At 37.3% G+C, this 14,624-nt stretch overlaps 1 protein-coding gene across 4 annotated transcripts in view; it reads right to left on the bottom strand.

Annotated features, from left to right (window-relative positions):
• TASP1 (taspase 1) overlaps nt 1-14,624 on the bottom strand; it is a 78,755-nt gene that overhangs the window by 27,636 nt on the left and 36,495 nt on the right. For all 4 annotated transcript variants that reach the window (XR_008430174.1, XM_053939128.1, XM_053939129.1 and 1 more), the window contains exons 9-10: nt 13,531-13,650; nt 12,486-12,564 (exon numbers count right to left, since the gene is read on the bottom strand). Coding sequence is in view for 3 of the 4 variants with exons in the window: in XM_053939128.1 (XP_053795103.1) it covers nt 12,486-12,564; nt 13,531-13,650 (199 nt within the window). In the remaining variant the exon portion in view is untranslated. The remainder of the gene's footprint in view (nt 1-12,485; nt 12,565-13,530; nt 13,651-14,624) is intronic.

Here is a 14,624-nt window from a genome sequence, read left to right as displayed (position 1 = left end):
AAAAAAAAAAAAAACTAAGCAGTGTGTCACATACTTTGACCAGATACAGGCTGAGAAAAAGAATTACACTTTCTATTATCTCAAGTCAGAACCAAATTTCTTGCAGGTTTAACAGATCTATATGTCTGTATAGCATCAAACTGTAGATAATACTAGGACTAGGCACAAAATTAATGTATACATTACTAGAGCAATCAAAACTGATTCATAACTTAAAATATAAAATTGTGGGTTCAAATTTCCAGTCACTTTAGTCTAACCGCCAGCAGTAGCTAACTTCCAAAAAAGTTGTATTAACATGACTCAAGACAGCAATTCCAGTGAAAACTACTTAAACACATTTCCAAATCATGCACACAAGTTGATGAAACCGGAAATCTGATTAATTTGCTTAACTATCTCACATTATACTACATTTAACTGCAAGTGTTAATACATTTGGCATTTCTTTCACTGAATAGTACTACCAAGTATAACCAAACCAAGAGAGACTCTCACTAAGAATTTTTCAATTCTACATTAAAGTCTCAAATACATTTGTTTTAGTAACTTTCCTGTAAACAGAGTTAAAATAATTTTACTATCCTGCCCCAGTTATGATGATGACTTCTTCAGTATTCCGAAGCTCATTATATTTCAGAGATGAATATTTTGCAATGACAGACAAATGCTTCCCTAAGATTTCACACATGAGTGACTCAAATGCAGATGACTAGCTGGAAAAATTTACTGGGTTAAATTAGAGCTTCACATTGAAGTAACTTTCATATAATAAACAAATTATTTTCCTAACACAGTAATATTCTGCAAACACCATGTTGCCTACTTGTAACTCCTCTGCTGTCAAAAAAAAACTACTGTTGGAACTGCTGTTGTCCATGTTTGCAGGGCTAAGTACAATTAACTGCCTTCCTCTAGTATTGCTTCTGGCAAAGGCAAAAACACTTCTACAGAAAACAAAGAGTTTATAGAGACTATTTTGATAAATCATGCCTGGCAAATTTGGTGACCTTCTACAATGAGGTTACAGCATTGGAGGGTAAGGGAAGAGCAACTGGTGCCATCCATCTGGACTTGTGCAAAGTATTTGACACTGCCCTGCACAACATCCTTGTCTCTACATTAGAGAAACATGGATTGGTGGGCGGACTGCTCAGAGAACAAGGAACTGGCTGGACAGTCACACTAGAGTCGTGGCCATGGCTCAATGTTCAAGTGACACCAGTGACGAGTGGTGCTCCTCAGGGGCTGGTGCTGTTTCAGTCTCTTTGTCAGCAACAGGGGCAGTGGGATTGAGAGCACCCTCGGCAAGTGTGTGAATGACACCGCGCCGTGCGGTGCAGCCACGTGCTGGAGGGAAGGGATGCAATCCAGAGGGACCTGGACAGGCTGGAAAGTTGGGTCAGTGTGAACTCATGGAGTTCAACAAGGCCAAGAACAAGGTGCTGCACCTGGGTCAGGGTAAGCCCAATCACAAGGAGAGGCTGGAGGAGAACAGATTGACAGCAGCCCTGAGAAGGACTACCAGGTTTTTGGTGGACAAGATGCTCAACATGACCTGACAATCTGTGCTCACAGCCCAGAGAACCAACCACATCCCAGGCTGCAGCCAAAGCTCCATGGGCAGCAGAGGAGGGAGGGGATTCTGCCCCACTGCCCACTTCAAGTGAGAGCCCACCTGCAGCGCTGCATCCAAGACAAGAGCCTATAGTAACAGGACAAGGGGGAATGTCTTTACAACAAAGGAGGGTAGATTTAGATTAAATATCAGGAAGAAATTCTTTACTCTGAGGGTGGTGAGATACTGGAACTGGTTGCCCAGGAAGTTCTGAATGTGCCATCCCTGGAAGTGTTCATGGCCAAGCTCGATGGAGCTCTGAGCAACCAGTTCTAGTGGAAGGTGTTCCTGCCCATGGCAGGAACTTTAAGGTCTGATCTTTAAGGTCCCTCCCAACCCAAACCACTTGAAGATCCTACAAAAAATAAACAGAAACAGACAGATATTTTGATGCAAGTATCTAGCTTCCTAGATGAAGGGGAGAGAATATACAGATTCCTAAAGGCTCCAGGCAATGATAGCAACAGATTCCTATGACAAGGGAAGGAGAGAAGAATGAGGCTAAATAGCCACAACACCTTTATTCTGTAAACAAACTACAAACCCAAACGAAATTCTAAAGGATCCTGGAAAACCTGTCTTAAACCAGAAGCTTCTATTCCTTTCTGAAAATTACTTGAAGATCATATACAAAATCACTTAAGATCATACATAAACACCAACATTGATTTTCAGAGACACGTATCTTGGATCGTGCCACAATACAGATTTGATGCAGTGTTTCTTTCAAAGTGCCAGGCAGACCAACAGTGAAACAGAACTTCCCTTTTCTGTGGGTATTGAAAGGTGTAATTTCTGATACACTTTTACCTCCAATTCAAATACTCCTCATTGATTACTACAAGAATTGTCTGGGAATCTACAACCTTTGTTTTTCATAGTCTCTTTTTCTTATTATTCTACTATAATTTAGCTGTTCTGGATGTATTAGTAGTTCCCTTGAGTTACTATGTCAGCAATAATTTGCTAGTTAGCCTATGCACAACTTCAATAACAACCATGTTACTAGGGGGAAGGAGGGGTTGTGATGTTTCTATTTTTTAAGATTGTTAACATCTTCAACTTTTAGGTACTATATTAGATACTAGTACTATATTAGATACTATCTTACATTGCATACAATTCTGAAAAAAGGTAAGAAATCTGAGCTATAATGTTGAATTGTTAAATGTTAATCTTTCCGTACCAAACAGTAACTAATAATCAAGTCACAGGTTATACAAACCTTAACTTGCTACAGACTTGGATCTTTCATTTGAGTTCATGCAAGAAACTAAGGATTAAATCACAGGGTTTTTCCTCAGCATACTGACTTCTCAAGAAGATTTCTAATGCTTGAAATAACCACAAGAGGAGAAAGAACCCAGCACAATATAAGCTGAACATCCCATACAATGCGTGCTCTGCATCTTATAATGCTCCTCCGATGGAACCAAGATGGCAAACGAAAGGAAGGCCTTGTGCAAAGCGAGGGCCTCCGAGCAGCATGTCACAGAGAAATTGTTTTTCTGCTTCTTTTGATGGGAGATGCTTTCAAGTCAGGAAATTAGAAACAGGTGTGCCAGAGGGCACACACACATCCATGCACCACACTGAAAAACACGCGTTTTCAATTTTCAGACATGAAAGCGGCTCCTGTTGAATGGAAGGAGAAATGAAAATCGAGTTTGCTTTCTGCAAGCCACAAGCAGAGAGCTTATGGAGCTTTGACAGGCTGCAGGAGCCTGTCTAGCTATGAAATGCACAGTACCTCAACACAAAGTTGTTGAGTTGGAACTTGTTTTAAAGGAGTACAGAATGGAAACTTGCATTACTCATATACAGTCAAGAATGGAAAAATTCATCTAGTTTACTCCACTGACAAAGTATGACTTTTTGCTTTACAGAAGCTAAAGACAGAAATTACAGGTTATCTGTATTTATCATCTATTCTCCACAGCAGAGTCTGAACCTGGCCCTGTTGTTTCTGTCTGTTAAGCTTTGACGTTATTTTCAGTTCAATAGTAGTCCCTAAAGTATCAGCTAACAAGTTAAAGAACTACTATTTCTGCTCTATTTCCTGGATAACTTCTAGTTATGCATAATGGAAACACTGTGGAACCTGTATTTCAGTAAGCTCTGCTCTTCATTTCCAGCATCTCTATAAAGATTTGACTAAAACCTTGCATGGCAGTGATTTTAGAAAACAAAATACAGTACAATAAAAATATTTAGTTGGCAAGACACTTATACAGGTAGATACATGTTGAAAAAAAAATTAATGCATAATTCTCAAAAGACAAAATGCTGCAGTCTAGCAGAATGCACTACAGTGTTATATTAAAGTAACATAATTTTAGGAGTTTTTTTTCTCCTATCAGCTGCTGTATCTTGTCTCCATACTAGCAGGGGGAATTTTTAAATTACTAACCTTCTGCCAGAAAAAACACCTGCAAACAAAGTCCTGTCCAATTCCTAAAGCATTGATCCTAGAGGGCTCAGTGGAGCACATTCCTGCTGCAGACAGAATATCCTTAGATGATTTATCAACTAAGAAAATGCAATGGAAATTTTCCAAAAGGTTGAACCTTTAGTAAATTTGGGCAGATTTCAAAGATAACTAAAGAATTTCAATATGCAGACACACTCATGTCTAAAGCACCTTCTCTAAGGAAAGGTAGGAAAACACACCTGTAAGTTTTTAATATGGGAAAAATAAACTAAAATCACTCCAAAAAACAACTCATTCAGCTTTTCTACAATTTTACAGATAAGAAAAAAAATGGTTAGAGAGATAAGGATTCATTCATTTGGCACTCTAAGTTCTAAATAGTGGTAAATGGCAAATAATTTATTTTAAGTTTTTTTGTGTAAGTTACTATGAACAAAAAGAATTTCAGATGTATCTCCAAGAGAGGTTCGAATGAAGAAAAAACATAGGTCCCTTAAAGAGGATGTACTTTTTACATTCTTCATTACATTTAATACATTTTGAAAGATTAATTTCAGTTAGGCTGTAAAGAAAGAAGCAAACACTTTTGCCTAGGCCTTCCTCAGAAGCTTTGCTGCGACTGATCTCTGTAAAAATACTATTCCTCTCCAAACTACATCACTTCTGTCATATAAAACTTACAGGGAAGGAAGTATGACAGTAGCTTATGTGTTTGCTAACTAAAGGTACAAAACCACTTACTCTCAAATCCCAGGGGATAGAAAGGGAGTTCAGTCTGCCACCATCTTCAATCCACTTTCTATCCTTGTACCTAATTCAAGCCACTTGTGCCAGGCACAGCAGCAGGGACAGGACTAAGTGTCCAGAGCAGGGGCTGGTGCTGCACAGCTGCTGGCCCTGGTGACAAAAGCGCTGCTCACGAGCCCCGGGCCCTCCGCAGGAAGCTGCAACTTCCACAAGCCTGGGCACCTTCAAGCCTAACAGATACTATAACATCAAGTCCAATTGACATTTCAAGAGGTAAAAAGCCCTCTGATTATTGTATCCATAGACTTCTGCTTCCCAGCAAACCCTCCAAAGGCAATTCAAACAACCATTCTGATCATTCTGAGGACGGACCCCTCAGCTGTGAACACTGCAGTACTGTGTTTAACTGATTAGCTTCTCAATGCTACCATTCCCACAAATAATTTCTGCCTCAGGCTTCCTCTCTCTTCTCCCAGACTCGTGGTGGTGCTGAGTTAGCTCACACACCAAATGCTACAGCACTGAATCCTCCCAACTGCATCTGGACACACAGGCTGAATGAACTCTTGACAGAAAAATTCACTTCATAGGTAAATACTGATCTGTCTGGAGATAGACCTCACCTTCCTCCACCCTACCTCTGGTTCATGGTAACAATGACATAACTCTTCTCCATTTGCTTCATCTGTGATGCATTAAATTACCTCTTATTCCCCAAATCTTACAGGACCAGACTGATTTTGAGAGATAATACATGTGTCTACAAAGAGATTAATTGTATCATAATATCTATCTCACATAGTGTAGCTCAAACCATCTGTACAGGGTACAAGATTTGCATATGAAATTCCTCTGGGCATTGGGAGGATGGACTCAGAAGGACAGGCCAGACAGACAGTGCTGCACTTGCGTGTTATATAAGGGCTAACGACACATGCAAGTTTGAAGCAAGCTTTATCATCACTGGCACAAGTTGCTCAGACAAACTGTGGATGCCCCATTGCTGGAAGTGTTCAAGGCCAGGCTTGATGAAGCTTTGAGCATCAAGGAGTCTATAGGAGAAGTTATCCCTGCCCAGGGTAGAGGGGTTCCATCCATTAAGGTCCTTCCAATCCAAATTATTCCATGATTCTACGAAACAGCACTGGCCAGGTATTCATTCAAAGGATCCTAACACAGCCACTACTGCCCTCAACAAAAAGGAATCACAAAGTCAAAGTTATGCATTACAAGTCAATTTATTTGCATTAAAGCTTCCTTGAAAAGTATTTACTCCGTAGATTTGCACATCAGTATGGTTTGTTTGCAAAAGGAGTTTTCAAGTAGGAATCTACAGATCAGTGACTTCCATAAGACCAAAATGCTGGCTGAGGGCATAACTCAATGAACAATTTAACAACCACAGCCCATCTCTGCACAGGTGTCATTCCTATTCCATCCTATTCCACATTACCCATTCCACATTACCTGAAAAAGCACCCTAAGACACACAATGGACTGCAAAGAACAACAGATGTGAACACAATTTGAGCAGGAAAAGGTGGGACAAGGAAAATTGAATTTATTAATTCCCTTATTGATGTCAATTTCAAAAACAAGAGAAACCTCCTTGAGCAGTGGGTTGGACTAGACCTCCAGATGCTCCTTTCAAACTAAACAATTCTGTGATTCTTCAAAACACAAAGTGTGCTATTTTTCCTTCATGGAATGATGCATTGTGTATACAAATGTATATCCAACACAGCTTTTAAAGTATTATGATCTAATCTCTAAAATGCCTTTATGAGAACAGAGGCCATTGCTTTTGTCATGAGACCTTAACAGTTTTCTAGGATCTTGGTGAATTCACCAACACAAGAAATTGGCAAGGAAGTTTACACAGACTAAACACAGTTTGTACACGTATTCCTAAAACACTGCTGTTTTCTCTATCTGATTTTCATTCTATTCAAGAAAAGTTCTGTGCAGGATAGAAGAGCAAGACATCACTAAGAGACTTCTCTCAGACAGAATCCTCAACTACACCTCATAAATAAATCTGGTATTTCCAGAAATCCAGACATCCCTCGTAAATTCTCAACAAAATGCAACTCTGGCTCAGTCCTGAAACCAAATTATGTTTGTTAGCATCCTTAATTTTTCTGAATGACTTCAACGTATGTCAAGCTTCTACTCCTTCTTTAGGATCATAAATTAGGTCGTATTTTAAATTTCCCTAGGATAAACTATGTGCCTTTCTTGTATCAAATAGTCTCTTCAAATTAATTTTAGTAAAAGCTGGAGATTTTGCAGCTTTATGTCACAGAATTTCTGTGTTTTGTAAATAATGCAAGACCTTCTATCTTCAGAAATGCAGTATTAAAGGTTTGCTGGCTTCCATGGCTGGTACCTAGACACAAAACACACCCACATCCTTTGTATGCTTTCCATTTCCTGCTGTTGTTAAGATGAAAGAAATGCAAGACATCATTTTCAGTCTCTACACTTCCACTCAAAAATTCCACTTGGGTTTAATTTTCAAAGTGTCCTGCATTAGCTGTTACTGTAATTTTATATTTATCTTTATATTTATTGCTAAGGTTCTGCATATGCAAAGAGAATTAGTATTTCTCAATTTATCTCCTGGGAAAGATACAGCCTGCCTCTTACACCAGCAGTATTACTTTTGGCACAGTTAGTGAATGAATATTCACAATCATCACGGATATTCCAACTGGGTAGGAGATTCAGTGTCACACTTGATATTATTTTGAATGAGAAGAATATGCACAAAGTCTTTGATTCTTATTATGCTCAGGAAAAAACAGGAAATTTTTTCTTAAACTACAGCCAAAAAATGGACTATTGCTTCTCCTGTGGTTGGGTTTTGTTCACAAATGTTTTCCCTCCAAATAATACCCATCTTCCTGTTTTTACATTCGTATACCAGCAAAAAAACACCCACTACAGAGTTCCAAGCAGCCTTACAAGTGTTCTGGCCTCTTTTTGTGGGGAGATGGTGGGGGTGCTTAAAGGGAAGCCTGTTTTGTTTCTGTCTGTGTGCACACATGCATGGAAAAGCTTTTAAATACCACAGATTTGGCTTCTACTATGTTGATCCAAAACCCAGTTTAGCTGTTAATTACATTTATACTAAATAAAGGCCATTGGTCATGCTCATCTCATTTACCAGGCTTTCACTCCATCTCCACCATCATTCCTGCACGGAATGGCCCTTGCACTGTTATTAGATGTCACAGTTAAGTTGCCCAGGTATCTTGGGTGTGCCCCCAGCACAACTGCAACTGCAACATTCTTTGAATTTCTTGAATTTTAATACTGGTTTGGAGATACTTAAATTCCTGTAATGTTTATCCTTCAGCTGCCAGTAAAGTCCCATAATCATTTTTTCCCCAACCATAATATTAATTTTAATATAATTCAGAGTTTATACACCAAAATGTCTCAAAAAGTTGATGGGAAAAAAAAATTAGAAAAGCTTTACTTGTTTACACAGAAACTGAATTTTAGACTGAGAGTTACAGAATAAGCCTTGGATTTAGGGCCCCTTAAACTCACAGTCATTCCTAAGTTTCACCATCTCCCCCACTGTGTTTTTAGAAAGTCTCCATCTTTTGATTTCAGTTGTCCCAGGCCCTGTTAAACTATAACCATAAAATATGAGTTTTACAATATGCTGTATTTTGTAAACATTGAAGTAACTTTTGAAAAGCCAAAAAAAAAAAAAAAAAAACCAGAAAACCCAAAACCACCAAAGACACTGTGTTCAAACAACATGGTCAAGTGACTGTTAGAGGTATGAAATTACCATGCAAAAAGTTGAAGTCATGCCCAAACAAGTACAGAACCACCACCTTTGGCACATTCAGCATAACAACATGATAAAAATACCCAAAACTATTTAAGAAAGCACTTGCTAAAAGGCATAAGAGCTAATACCAAATCCTTCCTGAAGAGGTGAAAGCAGGAAGCCTCCCAGCAGCTACAGGGCCAACAGAAGATCCAAGATGTCTTCAAATAATACACAACCATTGAAAGAAAGCTACAGGAACTTGGAATTACTTTTAAGTACTTGTGTGGGGACATCTTCCCCCAGCCTGCTTTTTTTTTAATGAGGCAGGTACTGAAAGATACTGAAGCTTAAATTGGAGAATTTTAGAACAAAATTAATAAAAATTCAAGAATAAAGCCTACTGTATTATTAACTGTGGCATTTAAACTAAAACTTCCTTTTCCAAAGAAGTTTTACAAAGGTAAACACAGAATAAAACCGTTCCCAGCAAAACTGAAATATCTGATCTTTGAAGAACAAGAAGAAATTAGAAATCTTGAGAAGTCACCCTGACCTATTAGAACAAATATATCTCTAGTTTATATAGTCCCAATATCACAAATTGCCAGAAGCCTGGATAATGCAGTGGAGGTGCTTTTGCCAGTCCTGTACTTTCCTCTGGAGAACTGCAAACACCCTCTTTCTGAGACAAGCCACCAAACTGTCTGGAGCTCTGGTTCAACCCAATGTGTCCGTGGATTTCAAGGTGCAGGAGTTTGTACTCTGCCCAATTTGAATTACTATTCCAAATTCTACTTTCCTCACACACAGGTTTTTCCTAAGCTGTTCAATCTGTAGTTGATCAACACTTCCAAGACCCAAAGACATGAACAATTTCTTAAGTATGGAGTGCAAAGAGTTTACAACACCTGACCCTTCCAAATTGCTTGTACGAAACTGATGCCAAAGAATATCCTTTTTCATTATTGAATATAGAGCCTGATATAACAAACTCTCAAGGTTTAAATTTCTATTCTCAGCAATCACTAAAAAGAAGTTTAGAAGTGTAAACCAGCACAAAAGAGAAACCTTTTATTTCCCAAAGAATAATTCAACTAAAATTATTTGGTTTAACACACACTAATACAAAATAAATTTGAGGATACTTTTGATAAAGCTTATGGGGAATTAGAGTTTAACTTTTTATTCAAGATTTTTTTTTAATTCCAAATGTGATTTGATGAGTCAGCTATTCTCTGAAGTCATGTAACAATAAACATTAAACATTACTCAATGCCCACAGCAACCACTGTCTAATTTTATTCTTTTTTTTCTTCTTCCCACAAAATGGAAAAAATTTCCTGTAGAAACTATTATATTTGTGCCAAATTTATGACTCAAAGAAAAATTAAAATAAATAGACATGTGAAATTAAAACAACAAAATGCTATATTGTGAAAACCACAGAAATTTAAACTGATTGTAGGTTTCTTTTATGTACATCTTTTAAATACATTTACATACAGGTGTAAATGTCTGAATGTAAAATGAAACATAAAATGAATGTGCACGTACACAGTTTTTATTTATACATAACATGCAAGTTGCATGTGTTGCTGATTTAAAAAAAAAAAGTTAACACAAAACCTGTTTGGAAACCTACAAGAGGAAGGTATAATCACTATTACAAATACAGTCTAGTCTGGGTTTAGTTACATCAAGGGACAGTGGTGATATTCTGTTAAGAAGCACTGTTCATCTTGGAGCTTTCTAAATCAAGGCATCTTCTAGAATTCAGACAGTACATTTATTTTCTAAATATTTAACAATGATATATCTTAATGCATTATTATCTTCCTTGGACATGGCAGTTTCACCTGAATATTTGCAGATGTTTATGCCCCCATTCCTATCTCTTGTTGTGATCCAGCCAAGCTGTAAGTTTCATTCTTTCAACTTTTCCTACAACTTAATTTTCCATCCTTTTACTGCTTAATTAAATTCATGGTTCACATCATTGGATGTTCATATTTTAAATAAGAGTCAGGCATCAATATATTTTAGAACTGCACTAAACATAAAGTACATTATAAAATAAAACATTATGAGCTTCTGAAATGGAAAAAAGAATGGTATTGATTACAGAGGAGTTCTCACTTCCTGTAAACATTTCTATCTCACTCTCTCTCACAGACATACACATACTTTAAAGGAAAACCAGAAACAAGAGTTTAATTAAACACCACTAGTCTGAATTTCAAATCCATGAATGAACAGATGGCCACGCTTCAGAGTCCGCCAGCAGGCCACTCCAATTAACTGGGACTGGGATCAGGGTAATGTCATGGAAGCTAGAAGTTCTGAACCAAACAAATATCCATATATGTGTATTTGTGACAGTTATAAATAGTATAACATTGAAGTATTTAGCACAATACAAAAGTGGTACCAGCAAAAAGAGAGGATGCTACTATTTCAGGTCATCATTAAATCTAGCCATCTCCTATGAGTGCACCAGGATGCTTGTCAGTACTCACATAGACTTCAAATCCAGCTGACTTTGCAAAGAACAGCTTTAAAGAAGTAAATAAAGTTGTCCACTTCAGCTCTTCCACAAACAATCTCTAATATTGGACTTGTGCTCACTAATTAATTAAAATACGGTCCCAAATACTTAAATATATTTGGTTACATCAGTAAGCATTTATTAAACTAAAATCAATATGGTGTCCCTTGAGTAAAAATGCCTTTTGACACTCCTGCATTCAATAAAACCATCCCCTGAGTAAGCACCAAAAAGGACATCTGCTTTTACTGACATTAATCTTAAGGGTGAACATCTACATACATTTTCAACAGTGCAAGACAGACGTGAATACAGGGGAAATAAAAGCAATACAGGATATTCCTGATGCTCTTCAGCCTCTATCAAATTTTAACTCTGCAACCTGTCACCTTGCTCCCCCTCCTATTTCTGTAGCAGGACTCCAACTCTGCACTGCCCATGGGATACAGCTGACATGACCTAAATCTGAACTCTGCAGATTTTCTTCACCTCTCCCTATACTGAATGCTGATAACTCTGACCCCTGAGCAGTGGGCAATACATAAATTTTGCAACCTGAAATAAGCACTTATGAAAAAGTGTTACAAGTAGTTTTTCTGATTGAGGCTGTTCATACAACTAGGGGGAGAAAAAAAAAGTGAAAGCAACTCCTACATAACTTCACCTTAAGACTTTTTGTTCTGTAAGGCATCAAATGAACACAATACTTTTGTGTGTCGAGGACCCTAAGCCTTCCAAAGAGAACAGAAGCTCTCTTAATTCTTACATCACTTTCACAATTGCTGAATAAATATTTCCTGATACACTTGTTCCAGTATTTTGGTTTTGCCTTTTCTGTTTCCTTTCAGAAGGAAAAGAGAGATGAAGAAAAAAATCACTTAAATACTCATCTGAAATAGTAATTAAACACTTTTGAGGAAAAAACACTGCATGTAGCATTTTTGTATCCAAAGGACCCTCTGATTATCTCAGTCCTTTACACAAGGCTTCCATTCCCAGAGGTCTTCATCATTTAATACAGTACTGGGCTAATAAGCACTTCTTCACAGGAGGACAGGTTCCCTAATATTTAACAAATACAGCACATCCTTTCAGTGCAATACAAAACAGGATAAAAATTCCCATGGTTGCTAATTAACTCAAAAGGGCAATATAAGCAACCAACAAGAGATCAATTAATGGATTTAAATACAATACTGACACTAATGAATGATGCAAATTAAATGACACAAATAAACAAATGATACAAATTTAGAATATAGTCTGGAAATAATGTTGGTATTTTAAATTTGCAAACTAATCACAGAGAAAGATAGCAACTTCATTAAATATTTATAAAAGTAGTAAATACCTGAAGTACTCACAGCAGTGGAATAAGGATTATGAGCTCCTGTATTTTCAGCCCAGCAGCCACAACCATAAAGAGCTGCCTAAGGAAAGAAGCACATTGTTCAGTGCTTCTGAACATGTTAAGTGCAAGAGATTTTTGCTTTATTCTCTTTCATTAAAAAAAGTGAAAATACAAAAACAACCTCAAACCAACAACAACAAAAAAAAAGAAATCCAATAAAAATCCAAGTATTAATACAAAAGACTAATATCATAACCATATTGCAATTCCACTCCATTTTGCTACATCCTTTTACTATTCTTGAGATCTGAGTGTTTGTCATAGATACAGTATTCTAGCCTAGCTTAACAGAAGATGAGGGTAAAGATATAACCCTGTTCATATAAAGTCTCTTTCACTCTGCTATTCAAAAAACAAACAAAAAAAATCTTAACTACATTTCAAAAGAGAACCACTTTTTGGACAGTGGAAAATGTAAACCAAAAATACAGCTGTCCAGCAATGGAGTACAAAATTTCTGATGCACCTTAAAATTCTCTAACAACAATATGGTGACACATAATAAATATATTATTATTATTACTATTAATAATACATAGAACTATACATTATTTATATTCACAATTATATATAACACATCATAAATATCTGATATGTTCTTTTATTACTTTTGTCACTTTCTCCAATTCACAAGATCATTTAAAAATTAATTAGGACAGCTTCCCTAAATATTGAGAGAAATCTTATTTTAAGACTCTAAGCATTTAAGAGACCATTTAAGGACGTATTTAAGCCCAAGAAATTAACTTACTGGTATCTCTGTCAAAAGGTAACTAACTACAGAACATCTTATCTATCACTGTTTTATTACACTGATGGAGGACACTAAAAACACTTGCATATCAATGCAGTGAAAATGCCTTCAGCATTTAACAGGAAGGGAGAACAGAAGTTTGCTGTCACAGCATTTGCTTGATACCACACCTGCTTGTGACACTGAACAATCATTCCCAATTAAAAAAAAAAAAAAATGTACAATGATCACCTGACCAACTCTTCCAGGATGCTTCAGTGCTAAACCTCCACTGGAGACAGCAGCAGCGACATTTCCTTCTTGGTCAACAACAACTGCACCAACTGTATCCAAGGTTCCTGAGTCATTCTCCTGCAGGACACAAATAGAAAAAAATCCTAGCAAAAATAGAATATTAAAGTCAGATCATACTCCTTAGCAGTGTGCAAGTGAGAGGCCTAGCAACCAAATGGATTTGTTATCATGCACTTGTACCCACTGCCATAAATCTTCCCAAAATGCTGCTTTGCCTCAGACAGGACCTTAATAAAACTTCTCCAGTAACAAGAAGGCAATAAACATCTCAGAACTAATCCAATCCTTAGATCACCTGCTTTTACTCACAGAAGTGCCAGAAGTCATTTTTTCTTAGAGGTTGCCACTTGTCCACTAAGAAATGATTCAGTAACTGATGCCACATCAAAAGGCCTTTCCTAAAAGGCCCGAAAAAGCATTTTCAGGGGCTCTGATCTTTGAAGATGCGTGATTTTTAAAAAGTGAAATTAAAAAAAATCAAAACAACAACAAAAACCAAGCCCCCCCCCAAAAAAAAAAAAACAACTAAGCACCACCAAAAAAAGCCAAGCAGATGTTTACCATGTAAAGAGAAAACACTGATATTCTGAGCAAGAAAATACTGATATTCTGAGCAAGACAATAAATAGAACCCTCAAGAAAAAAAATCTCCCCTAGGACAGATTCTTTCTGCCAGATTTGTTCTCAGTTCAGGAATCTTTAGTGAGTAAAGCAATTTTACCTTTGTTTCTGTAACTAGAGGGTAACTAGAAAAGTGCCCTTACTTCCATGACTTCTGAGGTAGATTTACTCTCCCCAGGAGCATGGGTCTTCCTTTCTATCCTTCCCCCATTACTTAATGCACTACACTAAGTCCCTCTTAGAGAAGGAACAGTTTTCCCCTCTCTGCCTAGGCTTAGCCTAGATTCCCCTCTCTGCAGAACTCAGGGCAAGGCACTCAGACTTCATGCTCCACCACACACACAGCATGCAGTGTACAGAAAATAAAACAAATAAACAAAATTGATCCATCATCCATCACGTACTCCAGA

Source organism: Vidua chalybeata, chromosome 3 (genome assembly GCF_026979565.1).
Source record: "Vidua chalybeata isolate OUT-0048 chromosome 3, bVidCha1 merged haplotype, whole genome shotgun sequence".
NCBI classification, from domain to species: Eukaryota; Metazoa; Chordata; class Aves; order Passeriformes; family Viduidae; genus Vidua; species Vidua chalybeata.
Note: the sequence above shows the minus strand (reverse complement) of the source record. Positions and strands in the feature narration are given on the sequence as shown.